The 14,631-nt window shown below is 43.0% G+C and overlaps 1 protein-coding gene across 3 annotated transcripts in view; it reads right to left on the minus strand.

Annotated features, from left to right (window-relative positions):
* Nucleotides 1-9,559: 9,559 nt before the first annotated feature.
* Nucleotides 9,560-14,631, minus strand: part of LOC102451939 (uncharacterized) — a 34,611-nt gene continuing 29,539 nt past the window's right edge. For all 3 annotated transcript variants that reach the window (XM_006113171.5, XM_014581829.4, XM_075935195.2), the window contains exons 9-12: nucleotides 13,734-13,835; nucleotides 12,150-13,070; nucleotides 10,868-10,978; nucleotides 9,560-10,274 (exon numbers count right to left, since the gene is read on the minus strand). In XM_006113171.5, coding sequence (XP_006113233.2) covers nucleotides 9,959-10,274; nucleotides 10,868-10,978; nucleotides 12,150-13,070; nucleotides 13,734-13,835 — 1,450 coding nt within the window. In that variant the 3' untranslated portion in view covers nucleotides 9,560-9,958. The remainder of the gene's footprint in view (nucleotides 10,275-10,867; nucleotides 10,979-12,149; nucleotides 13,071-13,733; nucleotides 13,836-14,631) is intronic.

A 14,631-nucleotide genomic window follows, 5' to 3' on the forward strand; every position in this document is an offset into this window, starting at 1 on the left:
CTCCCTGATAATCACCCGGTGGGTGGGTTGGAATGGGAAAAACATGTGTGCCTCAACTATGCTCCTCTGTGGGAGCACCCTGATTCCACTTTCCAGGACAAGTCCCTGACAGGTCATAGCAGAACAAGCACCCCTAATTCACACCAACACCCACACAGAAGCTCCACCGGAGAACGAGACACTGTGAGACCACTTGCTCCTGCCATGGTGCAAATGTGGATATACATAAAAGGCAGAGAGTAGATTGGAGATCGGATGCATGTTGTTTCAAGCAGATGTGAATTGGATGAAGATCCAGATTTTTATATCTGTACAGGGCTCTACTTAGAAGTTCGAGATCCTCTGCACCCAGAGGTGCATTGTACTCCAGTTTTACCATAAACCACTGCTCCTGTAAACTACACAGCGCTTTTAAACTCTAACAATAAAACAAAAGAAGGTTTATTTAAAAAAGAATAAAGATGTAACTAGAAACCAACCAGAGTAGTAGAAACAAATGGCTACAATACAAAACAAAATAATAGAAAAAAATGAACTTGGATCTACTCTTATTAAGTTACCTTTCTAATAGAGTAGATTCTATCCTTCTTCCCCTCAATTTCAGTCTGTTGTCGAGCTTGCTGTTTTCCATAGAATGAGGTGTTCTACAAGATGTTTCTTCAATAAATGCATTCACACTCTTTTGTGTTATACTGAAAACAGCCTTTTGTTTGTATTCACAGACAGGGCAAACACCTGTCTTGTAATATTTTTTTAACTTTTAAGTGGTTTTGATTGTTACTGCTTCTGATGGTTTCCCATTCAAAGTCTTAGGTCTGGTCTACACAACAAAGTTAAGCTGATGCATGGTAGTTTATATCAACCAAACTATGGATGTGTCTACATTTAAATTTTTCTCCTGCAACATAACTGACCCATTGCACAAACTTAATAACTCTACATCCTTGAGCAGCGTAGAGTCAAGGTCGATGTAGTTAGATCAATGTGGTATCAGTGCAGATACTGCAGTGTAGATAAGAACATACGAACGGCTATACTGGGTCAGATCACAGCTCCATCTAGCCCAGTATCCTGTCTGCCAACAGTGGCCAATACCTGATGCCCCAGAGGAAGGGAACACAACAGGTAATCCTCACGTGACCCCTCTCCTGTCACCCATTTCGAGACAAACAGAGGCCAGGGACACCATTCTTACCCATCCTGGCCAACAGCCAGGGCTCGACAAAGCATTGAATCTACTCACCTGTGGCGAGTAGATTTCAGCTGGGCCCCCCATTTGTTTGTGGTGCGCATATGCGCAATACAGGTCATGCACAGTGTAGGGCTGGCGAGTGGCTTTCGCTGCTGTTCTTCAAGCCCTGCTAATAGCCATTGATAGACCTAACCTCCATGAATCTATCTAGCTCTTTTTTGAACCCCATTAAAGTCCTAGCCTTCACCACATCCTCTGGCAAGTTGTTCCAGAGGTTAACTGTGCGCTGAGTGAAGAAATACTTCCTTTTGTTTGTTTAAAACCTGCTGCTTATTAATTTCATTTGGTGACTTATTGTGGGAATAAGTAAATAACTTTTCCTTATTTACTTTTTCCACACCCGTCATGATTTTATAGACCTCTATCATATCCCCTCTTTGTCTTCTCTTTTCTAAGCTGAAAAGTCCACGTCTTTTAAATCTCTCTTCATATGGGACCCATTCCAAACCCCTTATAATTTTTGTTGCCCTTTTCTGAACCTTTTCCCAAGTTTTGTGAATGCTTTTTTGGGTTGAGGTAACCACATCTGTACACAGTATTCAAGATGTGGGCATACCATGGTTCTATATCGAGTCAATAAGATATTATCTGTCTTATTCTCTATCCCTTTCGTAATGATTCCTAACATTCTATTTGTATTTTGACTGCCGCTGCACACTGAGTGGATGTTTTCAGAACTATCCACAATAACTCCAATATCTCTCTCGGGTAGTTGTGGCTAAATTAGTCCCCATCATATTGTATGTATAGTTGGGATTAACTTTTCTAATGTTCATTTCTTTACATTTATCAACATTAAATTTCATTTGCCATTTTGTTGCCCAATCACTTAGTTTGGTGAGATCTTTTTGAAGCTCTTCACAGTCTGCTTTGGTCTTAACTATCTTGAGCAGTTTGTTGACCCTCTCAAAGAACTCTAGCAGATTAGTAAGGCATGATTTCCCTTTACAGAAACCATGTTGACCTTCCCCCAACAAATTTTGTTTATCTCTATGTCTGACAATTCATTACTATAATTTTAACTAACTTGCCCAGTACTGACATTAGACTTACTGGTCTGTAATTGCCAGGATCTCCTCCAGAGCCTTTTTAAAATATTGGCGTCATGTTAACTATCTTCCAGTCATTAGATATGGAAGCTGATTTAAAGGATAGGCTACAAACCACAGTTAATAGTTCTGCAATTTCACATTTGAGTTCTTTCAGAACTTTTGGGTGAATGCCATTTGGTCTTGGTGACTTGTTACTGTTAAGTTTATCAATTTGTTCCAAAACCTTCTCTAATGACACCTCATTCTGGGACAATTCTCAAATTTGTCACCTAAAAAGACTGGCTCAGGTTTTGGAATCTGCGCAATATCCTCAGCCGTGAAGACTGAAGCAAAGAATTCATTTAGCTTCTCCGCTATGATTTTATCATCTTTGAGTGCTCATTTAGCACCTCAGTCATCCAAGGGCCCCACTGATTGTTTAGCAGGCTTCCTGCTTCTGATATACTTAAAAAACATTTGCTATTACTTTTTAAGTTTTCAGCTAGCTGTTCTTCAAATTTCTTTTTGGCTTTTCTTATTATATTTTTACACTTAATTGGACGCAGTTTATGGTCCTTTCTATTTTCCTCACTAGGATTTGACTTCTACTTTTTTAAAAATGTCTTTTTATCTCTCACTGCTTCTTTTACTTGGTTGTCAAGCCACGGTGGCACTTTTTTGGTTCTCTTACTTTGTTTTTTAATTTGGGGTATACATTTAAGTTGGGCTTCTCTTATGGTGTCTTCGAAAAGTTTCCATGCAGCTTGCAGAGATTTTACTTGCAGAGATAGTACTGTTTATGTTGACTATTTCTGGTTTTCAGGCACCATCCCACAATGTCCCATACTGACAGACCATCAATATAAGCGCTCATGGTCACACGATAAGCAAAATGTAGACATGCACAAGTGATTCACTTATTGTGGTGGCTTTATAGCAATGTAAGCTAGGATGACTTAATTTTGCAGTGGAGACATGGCCTTAGTGTTTCTCTGTCTTGAAGCGAATCCACAACCCTGTTGGGCCCTGCCCCTTTGAGTTGACATGCGGTATACATGCCAAGTGTACGGAGGGTAATGCGGGAGTCCTTGCTACTGTGTAGGATTTCATCCGTGGTAGCCACAAAAAGCTTGAACTTATTAAAGGGGAGGTCTTCTACCCTGGACCGGAGTTCTTTGGGTACCCCGGCTGATAGAAGCCAAGTGACTCTTCTCATCACTAGGGCTGTAGCCCTGGCTGCAGTGTCGGCTATATCTATTGTGGAAAGGAGTACTGTATGAGCAATCATATGACCCTCATGTATGATTTCCCCTAAGAATGGGCCTTTTGGATTCAGGGAGGTGTTCCATCAACTCAGCCAGCTTGGAAGAGTTGTCAAAGTAATGGTTTTCCAGTAAGGCTGTGTAGTTGGCAATTATTAATTGAAGAGTGGCTAAAGAATTGACCTTTTTCCCAACTAGGTCTAACTTCTTTGTCATTAGATGCTGGTTTGGTGTGGGGAGCTTTTGCACATTGGTCGGTGGCATTGATGACAAGAGAGTTAGGTTGTAGATGTGAGAAAAGGAAATTTAGGTCTTTTGGTGGTACGAAGTACTTCCTGTTAGAACTCTTACGTGTTGGCTGAATCGAGGTGAGGGTTCGCTAGACTTCATCTGAGACCTCCATTATTGCCTCGTCAATTGGGAGTGTAATTCTTATCTGTGAAACAGGGTGGATATTTTTCAAAAGTTGGTGTTGTTTCTCCCCTATTTCCTGGAGGTGGACCTCTTGTGTTGTTGCCATCCTCTTATACAGCTCGAGAATTTGTTCTATGTCATCCGATGTGTGAGTATTGTCTGGTATTACCGCCTCTTTGAGATGTAAGGAAGCATTGTCAGGGGGCAAATCCACCTGGCATAACTCAGTATGTTTGTCAGAGTTGACCTTCCTCCTCTTCATCATAGTTTGCGGTAGCTGGTACAGTGTGACACGGAGAGGGTGGAAGCAGTCTCCACCTCGAGGTAGAGGATGAGGCACAGTGATTTTTCCATATGCTCCAGTGGTCCCATGACGCCCAATGAGGTGGGTAGTGGGGTGGAGGGTACGGCCACTCTGAGTACCAAGGAGGGTGTGATGGTTTATTATGGTAGTAGTAAGGATAGCGAGATGTAGTAGGGGACAAGTGCTGTGAGGAAAAAACACTGTATTGGTTCCCCCGATTAAAAGCATACTGCTCTGACAGTACAGGAGAACTGCGATAAGGTGGAGAGAGCCTTAAGGAGGGCTGCATTGTGGAAGCCCCTCTGGAGCGCAGGGGTGAAAGCTGTGCTATGTCATCTGTGCCTACATCATGTAGAGTCTGAGCTGGAGCCTCCATGGGGGGCAGCATCGAGCTGGGGAGGGATAGGTTCGTGTCCAAAGCCCATTCCTTATGAGCGGGTTGTTTAACTGTCACTCTTCCTCAGTAGCTGAGCAGAATGAAGAGCTCTGTCCGTGACCGAGGATGGTAGAAGAGGAACTGAAGAGGGAGAGGGAGTGGAGTGAGTCTTGTGCACGAGGCTCCCCACGCGCATGTGCGGCTCGCAGACACTACAGGCAGTCCCCGGGTTACGTACAAGATAGGGACTGTAGGTTTGTTCTTAAGTTGAATCTGTATGTAAGTCGGAACTGGCGTCCAGATTCAGCCGCTGCTGAAACTGACCGCCAGTTCTGACTTACATACAGATTCAACTTAAGAACCCCAAGCATCCCCAAGTCAGTTGCTGCTGAAACTGATCAGCGGCTGATTCCAGGAAGCCTGGGGCAGAGCAACTCTGCCTCGGGCTTCCTGTAGTCAGCGCTGGTCAGTTTCAGCAGCGGCTGACTTGGGGACGCCTGGGGCAGAGCAGCTGGGGTGCTGCTGGGTTGCTCCAGTAGCACCGCTCCTCGCTCCTCGGCGCTACTGGACCAACCCAGCAGCACCCCAGCTGCTCTGCCCCAGGCGTCCTAATTCAGCCACTGCTGAAACTGACCAGCAGCGGCTGAATCAGGACCTGGGGCAGAGCAGCTGGGGTGCTGCCGGGTTGGTCCAGTAGTGCCCAGAGCGGCGCTGCAGGACCAATCGGCAGCGCCCCAGCTGCTCTGCCCCAGGGTCCAAAACAAAAGCCTGGTCTGCTGGGGGGGGGGGGGGGCGCACTAGCTGTGCCCCCCCCCAGCAGACCAGGGACACGGGGAGCAGAGCCGCAGCGGCAGCGGGGTGCTGCGCCTCTGAGGCTTTGCTCTGGCAAAGTCTCAGAGGCGCGGGACCCCGCTGCGGCTGCGGCTTCAGTCCCATTGCCTGTGGTCTGCTGGGGACGGGGGGGACCGTCCCCAGCAGACCACAGGCACGGGGACTGAAGCCGCAGCAGCGGCGGGTTCCCACGCCTCTGAGGCTTTGCTCTGGCAAAGCCTCAGAAGTGCGGGAACCCGCCCGGTGCCCCTGGTCTGCTGGAGACGGTCTCCAGCAGACCAGGGGCACCGGAGCAGCTTACGAACGGGGCTTTCTCGCTCCGGAGCTCGCAGGTAGCAATCCGCCACCTCGACCTCCGGGGCGAGAAAGCCCCGTTTGTAAGTGCGGATCCGACATAAGTCGGATCCGCGTAAGTCGGGGACTGCCTGTACTAGAAAAAGCTCCACTCCATGGCTCCAGGATGTCCCTACACATTGCGTGGAGCACCCACAGGGACATCACCCGAAGAAGAAAAAAGAACTTTAATACTGAATAATTGCTAAAGGGCACTTGCTGAGCAAGAGCAGAAGCACATTCCAATGACCATCACGGGCGGTAAGAAGGAACTGAGGGGGTGGAGGGCCAGCAGGAGTATATATTGGCTGATATAGCGGTGTCACTCCAGGGGGTTCCCCTGCTGGCCCGACATGTATTGCTAAGGGAAAAGCTTCTGACAATGCGTGCACGCTGCGCACACACACTTACATAGAATGGGCATGAGCAATCACTCAAAGAAGAATTAGAAGCTACGAGGGGGCTGCACCCTTGATATGCTTGCCAACCCTGGCTCTCCCCCTGACCCTCAGCCCAGGCTACACCAGTCCCGGTTCTTCTCCATGAGGCCTAACCCTATCCTGCTGGTCACCAAGGAGGGCCGAGGCCACAGTGTATCAGCCCTGGTGGCTGGGGAGGGCCAAGCTCCAGGCCTGCTGCTGGGGAGAGGAGCCCGGTTGCGGCTAAAGCTGCTGCCTGTGTGTGGCTGGTGGAGCCCAGAGCACCAGGAAGGGGGTGGAGATCATGGCTGCCGCCAGTGCCCGGCTCTATTTTCAGACTGCAGGGAAGCAGGCAGAGAGATAGCAGTGGTGGCCCAGAAGAGCGGTCAAGACAGTCCCAGGCCTGCTGTTGGGGAGGGGAACCCAGCCGTGGCTAAGGCTGCTGCCTGCATAGGGCCAGCTGGGCCCAAAGCATCTGAGGTTCAGAAGGAGGCGGAGATCATGGTCTGGAGCTGGGGTTATGTTCTGATGTCACTCTGTTGTCCCACAGGAATTTTTGTGTGTATATATATATATATATATATATATATACAGAGAGAGAGAGAGAGAGAGAGAGAGAGAGAGAGAGAGAGAGAGAGAGAGAGAGAACTTACTCTAGTATTCTTTTGACAATTATTGTTTGTATTTATATACCATGTTGATGCAAAGGCACTGTGATGGATTATATGACCATGCCATCCTTCTATTAAGTCTCAAGCACTTCTGAGGGTACTGGACCTGTAATTCCTCTCCATTTACAGCCATGTTTTTTCAGACACACATTTTTGCACACTTGTCTCCTCAGTCTAAGTTGTTTCATTTCACACATTCTATTTCAATTTCCTCCTTCCCCACTTTCATGTTACTTTCTTCTCTTTAGTTCTTTCCCTTTCTTCTGAGGTGAGAAACAGAAATAGAGAAACAATGTTAGAACTTGTATTAAAGGCTATTTCCTCCCATGGTTCTCTGTGTTCTGTAGGTCTTCTGTCCTGATGAAGAAGAGGTGACTTGCAGGTTTACCTCAGTGAGTCTTGTGTCAGACTGTCCGGCTGCGTCTAGACTGGCAAGTTTTTCCGCAAAATCAAATGCTTTTGCGGAAAAAATTGCCAGCTGTCTACACTGGCCGCTTGAATTTCCGCAAGAACACTGACTTCCTACTGTCTGAAATCAGTGCTTCTTGCAGAAATGCTATGGTGCTCCCGTTCGGGCAAAAGCCCTCTTGGGCAAATGCTTTTGCGCAAGAGGGCCAGTGTAGACAACACGGTATTGTTTTGCGCAAAAAAGCCCCGATTGCGAAAATGGCGATCGGGGCTTTCTTGCGCAAAACCGCATCTAGATTGGCACGGAGGCTTTTCTGCAAAAAGTGCTTTTGCGGAAAAGCGTCCGTGCCAATCTAGACACTTTTTTCCGCAAATGCTTTTAACGGAAAACTTTTCCGTTAAAAGCATTTGCAGAAAATCATGCCAATCTAGACGTAGCCTCCAGTTATTAGCCCTCAGAGACAGTGGCAGAGTCTATTTGGACAGGAACTTCTGAGAAGAGGCACATGGAAGGGGCTGGTGCTGCATGCAAGAATCTGCTAGCCACTGCCTTTGCCTGTATGTACTGCAGGCATCTTAAACTGCTATTCATTTTGATGAGAAGTATAGATCCCCTGATGGAACCCAGGCCTGAGACAACATACCTAGCTGCTCCTTCCCCTTCGCCAGTAATACACAAGCCTATTAAAAAGTTTTCATTTACAGAAGCAAAACTTATCAAAAACTGTGTGTCAAAATTAAATTCTCCAGACATGAAAAATATTGAAAAAAATTGAACAGGCAATTTCTCTGACAAATTTCAATTCTATAGTTTAAAATGACTTTTTTAGTTTAATTTAGCTTAAATTTCTAAACAAATTAAGAATTGCTAAAATTGAAACAAATTGTTTCAAAATTAATTAAAATTAAACATGTTTTGATTGAGCCAAAGTGAGAGTGTTAGGTTTTCCATTTGAGATTTTAATTTTTTTGTCACAATTCGGGAAGGGACACATTTTCAGTTCTGAAAAATAGCACTTGCCACCTAGCTCTAGTTAAAAAAAAAATCATGAAACTATGTTACACTGGTATATCAGAAAGGAGCATAAAACCAGATAATTTGTAGCTGCAGCAGAATAATCTCACGTGCTAAACCATTTTTCTACAACAGAAAGCAGGTCCAGCATATTTGAGCAGATTGTGTAGAAATCTGTAATGCTTTGACTCTAAACAAAAGTTAGGACTTAAGCTTCTTGGAACTTTCATAATAAAGTTCAGGTCAATAGGAGATGCTAGATGCTTAGCACTTTGAAAATCTGAACACTTGTTAAGATACCTCACTATGGAAGTTCTTATTTTTTAAAAAAATTGCCTGAGAGTGCGTTTACAGCCATGCCACCTTTAAAGTAATTTTTCCCTTAACACTGGCTTTTACACTGCATTCAATAGGTATTGAATATTCACCAGAAATGGAAGGCTGGTGACAGGAGTTCATCAGTCACTCTCTGCTGGAGAACTGACAGCAGATCAAATAGGATAGTATTCCAAAGTAGACTGCTCTAGCACATACAATTGAACTTAAGGTTACCTTTATCAGAAGATTCTAGCTACTTCTCTGACCAAACTGCTCTGCAGTGTTGCTAAGGGAAGCCAGTAGAAGGTGTAGTAGGATTGAAGGTACGTTGAACTAACATATGAAAGAGTACACACACACCTCAAACGATCTGGTCAGCTGGGACAGGTGGGCTGGTGGTATAGGCTAGATGATTCTGCTGCATTGCTGCCAGGAGGGCAAATGGAAGATAATGATAAAATGCACCTGGCCCTGGATTTATATAGACATCACCTGTGGGAGCAGGAAGGAATGCAGCTGCCCTAAGAGCAACATCAACAAGCTCTTTTTACTAAAAATCCAATTAATTTGAACTTCTCAGCAATGTGTGAGAAAACTCACATGTAAAGCTGTGTGTTGTGGAGAACAGTGCTGCAGCAGTCCAGCAGAATAGACCGCATTCAACAATGGAAGAAAGGGAAGGAAAAAGCCCAAAGTGTTTTGGGCAGAATGAGCCCCTCAGATACTTGCATCAACCAGCCCCATTGTATGCTTATGCATGAAGAATGTCTACTAAATTTAATAAGAGATACATGCTACTACCAAAAAATAGGTATGGATGATTATAATTCAAATAATTGGTGAAAAGTTTCATTATGACATGGACACTCAATTTTTTTGTTGCTGGTTAGCATTAAGAAATCCAAGATATCACCATACATCTCAATTAAGTTGGCATTACTTTCTGCTTTATTCGTAGGTTTTCTATAATTTCAAATGTTACTCTAACTTATGGTGCAGTTTTTTAGCTTTTATTACAAGTGTTGCATCCTAAAATTATTTGCATTTAAAGAAAGTTAAACAAAACCACAACCACCGTCTAGTCAGGTGTTTGCTTCAAGATACAGGGTTCCAAATTCACTAAAAACAAGGACTATTTTAATTTCACATGTATTGAGGATTTGTCTCCAAATATACTTAACACACACTATTTCAGTACATACATACAGTAGAGACAAGTTCTCAACACTGAAACTCGAATTTTCTAATTTGTAAAAAAATTGGTCCACATACAAAGTAAAATGGGTAAATACAGGTTTTACCAGAGAAAATGCTTTGTTTTTATTCAGTTCCAGTTGTAGCGTTCTCTTGGAGCTAAATCATAATGTGTTCTCTCTTCCTCTTCAGGTCTGTAATCTAATGGCAACCCATAATTGTAATCAACTGTTACAACGGGTAATCTTTTGCCTTGCTCCATATCTCTTGAAAATTCACCTTGAAAAGATTTCCTTTCATAAACAGTTGAATCGTTGTCTTGGTGTACGGATGAGGACAGATGCATTGTACGTGAAGAATATGGTGCAAATCTGTTTCTTCCACCTCTGTTAAATTCTTCTGAAGGACGTATTCTCCTATTATCTTCAGGACAGTTAGGCCGATTGCTGTAATAAAACCAAATATTAACTATACAATACTTAGACATACAATATTTCAATAATCATAACTGGCTGGTATTAAACTTTATAATGGTGTACCTTCAAAGAGCAATTATAGGTAGGTAATTTAACCTTTAATATACAGGCAGTCCCCGACTTACGCGGATCCGACTTATGTCGGATCCGCACTTACGAACGGGGCTTTCTCGCCCCGGAGGTCGGGTCGAGAAAGCCCCGTTCGTAAGCTGCTCCGGTGCCCCTGGTCTGCTGGAGACCGTCTCCAGCAGACCAGGGGCACTGGGCAGGTTCCCGCGCTTCTGAGGCTTTGCCAGAGCAAAGCCTCAGAGGCGCAGGGAACCGCCGCTGCTGCCGCTTCAGTCTGGCTGCCTGTGGTCTGCTGGGGACGGTCCCCAGCAGACCACAGGCTCCCGGACTGAAGCCGCAGCCGCGGGGGGGGGTCCCGCGCCTCTGAGGCTTTGCCAGAGCAAAGCCTCAGAGGCGCGGGGAACCGCTGCTGCTGCCGCTTCAGTCTGGGTGTAGGGGGGATGGTAATGAGCAGTATGTAGATTAATATGCAAAACTTGAACATTGAGATGTACCTGTAACTTCTACTGAAATCATCATTATCAGATCCATAATCTCTGTGACGTGAAGGAGAAGAAGAAAAGTGAGGTTCTGGTAAATTTTCATGGGAGGAAAATGACCGATTTCTGAAAGAAACAAAAGAATTACATCTTAAGAGAAGACTAATGTGTTAAGTAATTCACTAATAAAGTTCTTTTAGATTTAAAAAAAGTAACCAAAACTAGTTAACAGGGGAGAAATATCATAGTTACATAAAAAATTATAAAACCTCAGAAGAACTAATACCCTAACTGATAAATTGTGCAAAACAAAAGTGAAAGATAGAAATAAGTCTTAATTTCTAGTACCCCCAAACATTTTTTTTTACAGTGTAGAACAGTGGTGGGAGACCTACGGCACATCAGGGTAATCTGACTGCAAGCCACAAGACATTTTGCAGACGATGACTATTCAGAGGCACCACCCCCACAGCTCCCAGTGGCTAATGTTCTCTGTTCCTGGTCAATGAGAGTTAATGAGGGCAGCACCTGCAGGCAAAACGTAAGGAGGGATGTGTTGGTCACCACTTCCTACACCTATTGGCTGGGAATGGAGAACCATGACCAGTGGGAGTGGCAGGAGATGGTGGCTGTGAATGGTCAATGTCAGCAAAACATCTTGTGGCCTGCAATCAGATTACCCTGCTTGTGTGCATGAGGCCCATGTACGTAAACCCAACAGTTTTCCCAACAGTTTTCTTAACATTTGTTTTAGAGAGTGTTCAACGATTTACAGTTCTCCAATGAGCAGTTTGCTAGCAAGACATGAAATAAGCAACTGAAATCCAACACTTCCTCATTGCTTTGCTCATTACCTCAACATATATATTTCTTTCAATACTGAGGACTGATTTTCAGATGCAAACCTCACTATAAAATGAAGTGAGATGAAGCATTTTTCTTCACGTTGATTCTGAGTAGTTACTGGAAATTACTTTAATTTAAAGTAATTCAGTTCTCTAATTTAAGAAAGTACAAAAATACTCTAGAACCATGGTGTCCAACATGCTAGCCACATCTGGCTATTGACCGGTTGAGTATGGCTAGTTCACTATAGCTAGCAGAACTAGCTGGACACTACAGCTCTAGAGATTACTCATCTAAGGGCTTGCAAGAGCAGGCCCTAAAGTTGGGAAACTAAAGGGGGTAGGGAACCTAGCTAATTGCTAACTATCCTTAAAATGTCAAATAATAACATAATGAGAAACAATAACTGCTACTCCCCAAATCAGCTGTTAACAGTAAAATAATACTTCACCTATCTGAACACCATTCACGTGGCAAGTCATCATGGTCATGAAAAGATTGCAGCCTTTGTCCATGCCCTTTATTAACAAAATCAAAATCTTTCAACTGTGTCTGTTCCTGTAAGTCATCATAAGACTGACTGTCGTGAAAAGGTCTGCGCCTTTGTCCAGATCCCCTATCATCAAAATCTTTCAACGGCATCTCTGTTTGTAAATCATTGCGAGGTTGATGGTCATGAAAAGGTCTCAGCCTTTGCCCCCGGCCCCTATTAACAAATTCAAAATCTCCCAACTGCATCTGTGGCTGTAAGTCATCATGTGTTTGATAGTCATGAAAAGGTCTTAGCCTTTGTCCAGGCCCCTTGTTGATGAAATCTAAATCCTTCAACTGCATCTGGGCCTGAAAATCATCATTAGACTGGTGGTCATGGAAAAGCCTTCGCCTCTGCCCACGACCTCTGTTGACAAAATCAAAATCTTTCAGCTGCATGTCATCCTGTAAGTCACTGTGAGATGGGGGGTCAGGAAAGGGTCTCTGCCTTTGTCCACGGCCTCTATTAACATGCTCAAAGTCTCTTGACTGCATGTCTCCCTGTAAGTCATCATGAAATTGGCGGCCATGAAAAGGCCTCAGTCTTTGTCCAGGGCCCTTGTTATTGAAATCTAGATCCTTCAGCTGCATGTCTTCTTGATAGTCATCATAAAACTGGTGATCAGGAAAAGGTCTTCGCCTCTGTCCGGGTCCCCTGTTATAATCCCAATCTCTCATTTGCATTGGAGCTTGTAAATCGTTCTGAGATTGGTGGTCATGAAATGGTCTTCGTCTTTGTCCAGGTCCCTTGTTAATGAAATCAAAATCTCTCAACTGTATCTGTCCTTGTAAATCATTGTGAGAGTGGTCATCATCATAAATTCTTAATCTTTTCCCAGGCCTGTGAAGAAAATTAGTTTTTTAAAACAGCTTATTTGCATTTACATTATAAATATTTCAAATTCACTATCCAGGTAAAGCAGCATTTTTTAAACTAGTCAGGATTGAGAATGAAGGACATTATCACTCAATAATATAAAGGTACTAAAGTATTAGCAGTCCAATCTGTCTAATTATACTATATAATATATGTATTTTATAAAACTTTCTCTGTCTTATGTTCATTACCTCATCCACCTTGTCTAATTTTATTATAAAATATAAAACATATTATTCTATTGTTAAGATTGTTAAAACCACTAATTCCATGTCGCATTTTTAACAAACAACTACAAAATAACCACACAGAAAACTAACAAGAAATTCAGACACAAACCACTGTTCTAGAATGTTTTTAAGGAACAGAAGATGAAATATGTATTTCTTCCAAAACCAAAGGAAAAACATTTTTACTGCATAAAAATTTCCCCAGTGAAGCCAAAGTGCTTGTACTGGAAGACATCCTCTTATATTATTCCCTTGCTTCATCTTTTTATCACAACCTTAATTTAAAATAGCCATGCTGAATTATTATTACTGTAAACAGAACACAATACCAGTCTAACTATTCCAATAGTTATCTTCCAATTGCATTTTTTTAAAAAGTGACATTTTTGCCAATTACCCATGAAAATCTTCATTTGGGAACCTATCTACAGGTCCTTCCATCGCATTTGGTGGAGGTATAATATCTTCATCAGGATCCCATACATCCATTCCGAGATTACTAGGGAAAATATAAAATTTATTTTATTAAAATACTTTCTTTCAGCAGTATGTTAATGCCAATTTCCACAGCTGGAAAAAATTATGTGAGTGCTGGAAAGCTAAAAAATCATAGAAATGCAAGATTGGAAGAGAATTCAAGAAGTCATCTAGTCCAGTCTCCTGCATTGGACACAGGACTACGTGTACATATCAGTGAATTTTAGTTTATTTTTTTTCTGAGATGGCTGAGAGAAAAAGGCAAAGAAAATATTTTATACTACACTGACAATTCAATCTGACGCTTTGGCAGTTGGGGCAAAGACCCATGGTTATTTGCAAAATTGATCCTCAACTACTTCATCCCTTTCTGTATGAAAGTACACATGATAGTGATTAGTATAGAAAAGGTAAATCAAGTGTCCCTATCTGCATTTTCATAAAACAGGAACAAGGGACAGTCAGTGAAACTGAAAGACCAAAAAAAAAAATCACATTTAAAAAATCCACAGCTTATAACTTCACTTCTACAATGATATCATAAAGGCCAAAAAGCTTAGTAGAATTATATGGATTAGAATAACGTCCAGTTATATTAGATTGAGGTGAAGATTAATCTTCCCTTCTGGGCCAGATATTTCATAACTGCCTGTTACACAGTCTGTTTCATTTTCCTTTGAGGTATTTGGTGCAGGCCATTGTCAGAAACAAGACAGCAGGCTAGATGGATCACAGGTTTGATCTGTTATGGCAATCCCTATGCAGCATATCTGGAAAGGTTTACACATCCAGAGTCTCGCAGGCTAAAGCCAGGTCTA

The sequence above is a fragment of the Pelodiscus sinensis genome, chromosome 8 (assembly GCF_052426305.1).
Source record: "Pelodiscus sinensis isolate ZL-2025 chromosome 8, ASM5242630v1, whole genome shotgun sequence".
NCBI classification, from domain to species: domain Eukaryota; kingdom Metazoa; phylum Chordata; order Testudines; family Trionychidae; genus Pelodiscus; species Pelodiscus sinensis.